This window comes from Asterias rubens, chromosome 11 (assembly GCF_902459465.1).
Source record: "Asterias rubens chromosome 11, eAstRub1.3, whole genome shotgun sequence".
NCBI lineage: Eukaryota > Metazoa > Echinodermata > Asteroidea > Forcipulatida > Asteriidae > Asterias > Asterias rubens.
In genome coordinates this window covers 5,048,319-5,052,235 of record NC_047072.1, presented here as the reverse complement: position 1 = coordinate 5,052,235, position 3,917 = coordinate 5,048,319, and the positions used below count along the sequence as shown (strand labels likewise).

The 3,917-nt window shown below is 43.3% G+C and overlaps 1 protein-coding gene across 1 annotated transcript; it reads left to right on the top strand.

Annotated features, from left to right (window-relative positions):
* The first annotated feature begins 429 nt into the window (after positions 1 to 429).
* On the top strand, positions 430 to 3,681 carry LOC117296644 (leucine-rich repeat neuronal protein 1-like). Its single transcript, XM_033779666.1, is given in 6 exon segments — positions 430 to 666; positions 1,601 to 1,888; positions 2,406 to 2,457; positions 2,460 to 2,638; positions 2,640 to 2,768; positions 2,770 to 3,681. Coding segments are annotated over 6 exon segments (1,797 nt in total).
* Positions 3,682 to 3,917: the final 236 nt, after the last annotated feature.

Genomic DNA, 3,917 nt, shown 5'->3' with positions numbered 1-3,917 from the left:
GGACCGGATCAGTAGAGACTCCAGTACCACCATGGCAGAGAAGGTGATAGTTCAAGGAGGACTGGAGGGGAGGAGAAGCAGGGCAGACCAGCAATGAGATGGACAGATGGCATAAAGAGGTAGACCGGATCAGTATAGACGCCAGTTACCACCATGGCAGAGAAGACGATAGAACAGGGAAGAATGGAGTGGAAGAGAAGCAGGATCAGACCAGCAATGAGATGGACAGATGGCAAAAAGAGGAGGACCGGATCAGTAGAGACGCCAGTTACCACCATGGCAGAGAAGACGATAGAACAGGGAAGAATGGAGTGGAAGAGAAGCAGGAGCAGACCAGCAATGAGATGGACAGATGGCATAAAGAGGAGGACCGGATAAGTAGAGACGGCAATAACCACCATGACAGTTAAGACGATAGTACAGGGAAGAATGGAGGGGAAGAGAAGCATGGGCAGACCAGCAATGAGATGGACAGATGACATAAAGAGGAGGACCGGATCAGTAGAGACGGCAGTAACCACCATGGTAGAGAAGACGATAGAACAGGGAAGAATGGAGTGGAAGAGAAGCATGGGATTTGGACTTGAGTCAAGTCTAGTCCCGAAAGGGATCAGGCCCCCTTTGGAACCGGAATCCAGGTCAATTCTGACCCATAATGTTGTAAAAGTAAAGTCACATGTGGAAGAGAATTCCTATATATAGGCTCCTACACTGAATATTGTTGTTGTGTTATTAGTTTAAGTCAAAGCTTGTTTTCAAGACAATAACTACTGCAACACATTAAAGATGAACATTAGTTTTTGGCTTTTCTGCAACCAGAACCAGCCCATGTACAACTTAAGAACCAGTTGAAAGTCTCGTGCGCTTGAGCAGTTTTTGAAACCGTGGATTTCCGGAGTCATTGCTGAGAACCCAAATAAACACACACCTTTCATTGACCCCGTGGTTTGAACACACAGGAGACTTGTAAAGTCTACTAATACTGAAGCTGAGCCCACCATGCAGTGCAGTGGTGTAACTAGACATTTTCAATTTAAGGCAGGCGAAGGCAGAAACATTTCGTTGTGTTGTTTGGTTGTTTGTTCGATTGTTTGTTCGATTGTTTGTTTGTTTGTTTGTTTGTTTGTTTGTTTGTTTGTTTGTTTGTTTGTTTGTTTGTTTGTTTGTTTGTTTGTTTGTTTGTTTGTTTGTTTGTTTGTTTGTTTGTTTGTTTGTTTGTTTGTTTGTTTGTTGTTTTTAGTGTTAGGGTGTGTGTTTTTTACTTGTGTTTTTTAGGCGTTTTTTAAAAATAAATTATTAATACTATTAGTTTTGTTTGGGTGGGGTGGGGGCAGGGTATCAAACCAAGGATTTGTTGGTGTGCACTTTAACCTCCCCTATACCCGTCCGCTGTTTGCGCCTTTGCCCCATGTTGAAAGTAAAACATATTCCGTCAATGCTCGAAGGGGGTTTTGGGCACAGCAACAATTTTCTACTATCACTCTTACATAATTCCCCAATGCATGCTCTTATGTAGCCCTATCGATAAACAGTAACCAGATATAATGGCAGCATTGACTCCAAGTTCCTTCAATGTGTTTTCCTCGTCTTTTATACTCAGATTGAAATGGGTCAACTTAGAATTGTGGCATTACTGACCTGCTGCCTCGTCGCCTGCGTCAACATTATTAGATCGTCGACATGCAGTCATGCACAGTGTCGTTACGACTACGTCACTGCAACGGCTGACTGCACTTCACTCAATCTCGACTGTATCCCCGCCAACTATCCAGACGCCCTCATCATGGATCTAAGCCACAACAACATTTCAGGGCTGGCTTCAGACGATTTCGATGACAAGTTCAAGAGGCTGGAGGAATTGTACCTTGACTACAATAACATCTCTAATGTGACGTCACTACTGGGATCTCATGAGTTGAGTAGTCTGCTTAAGCTATCAGTCAAACACAATATCATTTCCGATTTGCCTTTAGATTGTCAACTCGGCTCTCTCACTAGTCTCTCGGTGGACTATAACAACCACAATAACAGATGTTCCGAATTGCAATTCTTTGGAAAGTTTCTCCGCTGATTATAATTTGATAACTACACTAAACTATCAGTTGCATGAGGCGTGTACATGTGATGTCATCAGTCTTCAATTTAACAAAATACGTAATTGCATCTTGGTACTAACCGAACCCATCAGCACCCTGCTTTTAGATCACAATGATATCATTATTTTTTCCTTTGGGTTACAATCCCCATCTAACATCGCTATTGAATTAATTTCCGCTAGTCATAACCAGCTTCAGAGTGTCTTTTTCTATAATTCAAGGGCCACCGAAATGAATTTAAGCAGCAATTGGCTGAATGACTTATCAAAAACTACATTTTTTAATACTGAAAATAAATGTCCATTAAAGAAACTAGACATCAGCAACAACTCATTCGATTCCTTAATTCAACCAGTTTGGGCTACGCTCTAGAGTTCTTAAATGCCGATACCAACCTGCTGGCAAACCTGTCTTCTACAACCCTATCAGGGTTTGCCAATCTGACAGAGCTACACGTATCAAACAATCATCTCTTATACATCACATCCAGTGCATTGGACCATCTCTTCAAGCTACAGTCACTGTTTCTCGATGGCAATGAACCTGACGTCTCTGTTTGTGGGAGTATTTTCCAACCAGTCTAACTTAGTTGAACTCCCCATCACCAACAACCGACTCACCATGTTACATCCTGATTACTTCATAGGTCTGGTGTCGTTGGAGAGTCTGTACCCTCGCAGGGAATCAACTCACTAGCGTCAACTCACAGATGTTTTGATTGATGCCTCAAATTCTGACTATAGACTTATCCCGAAATAAGCTTCAACTTGTCAACTTAGAGGACTGTGCTCTCGACCTGACCAACCTACAGAACCTGACGTTGGCTTTTAATCTGATTCGCGACACGGTGAGTGTCTTAGGCTACTGTGAAAACCTTCAGTTTCTGGATCTGAGTTTCAACCTGATCCAAGTCGTGTTTGCACTGTCAGGGAGGAATTAAGCTTTGTCTAAACTCGAGCTAGAAGGCAACCCACTGCAGTGTGATTGTAGACTCACAGGTCTACGAGACTGGCTGAGTCGCAACCCACCGTATGTTGAGCCTCGTTGCGAAGGACCAATACATGAGGGTTCAGTGATAACAGACTTGGACATTCAAGACCTCTCATGTGAACCTCCGAAAGCCACAGTGGATCAACAGACTGTGACCGCCGTGGTTGGACAGACTGCAACTCTTGTATGTAAAGCTACTGGCATTCCGGCTCCTCAAATAACATGGATCTCCCCAAACAGCACACAGATATACGACGAATGGCAAGGCAGGTTCGCTCTTCAACAAGAACAGATTCTGCATATAAAACCGGTGGAGGAATCTGACCAAGGGATTTTCACGTGTGTGGCCGAAAACGTTTTGGGTGATGCCGACAGTGCTTTGGTCAATGTCACAGTTACCGATACAGTCAGAAAGGCCGATACCAAACAGTCAACCAGTGGGTATGTGAACCAACAAGTCCTGGACGATTATAGCAAAGCTGAGGGTGTTACACGCGGTGGGACTGGCAATCATCCAGCTCACCAATACGAAGACGTCACAAACACAGGGGAGGAAGATGAGACACAATATGAACCGGTGGCCATACACAATTAATCCCAAAGACACCAGAAAATCATTAATCCCCACAACACCACTTTGAACCAACAACAAGTTTCTTTGTAGAACCTTGTTTATCAAAGTTGTTGTTGTACCGTATGGGTGAGGCAACTGCACTCTGCATCCACGTACTTAGATATCAACATTAAAAGACTTATACGAAACATGTTTTCTTGGTAGAACCTTGTTCATCAAAGTTGTTATTTGTACCGTTAAACTCTGGAGGCAACTGC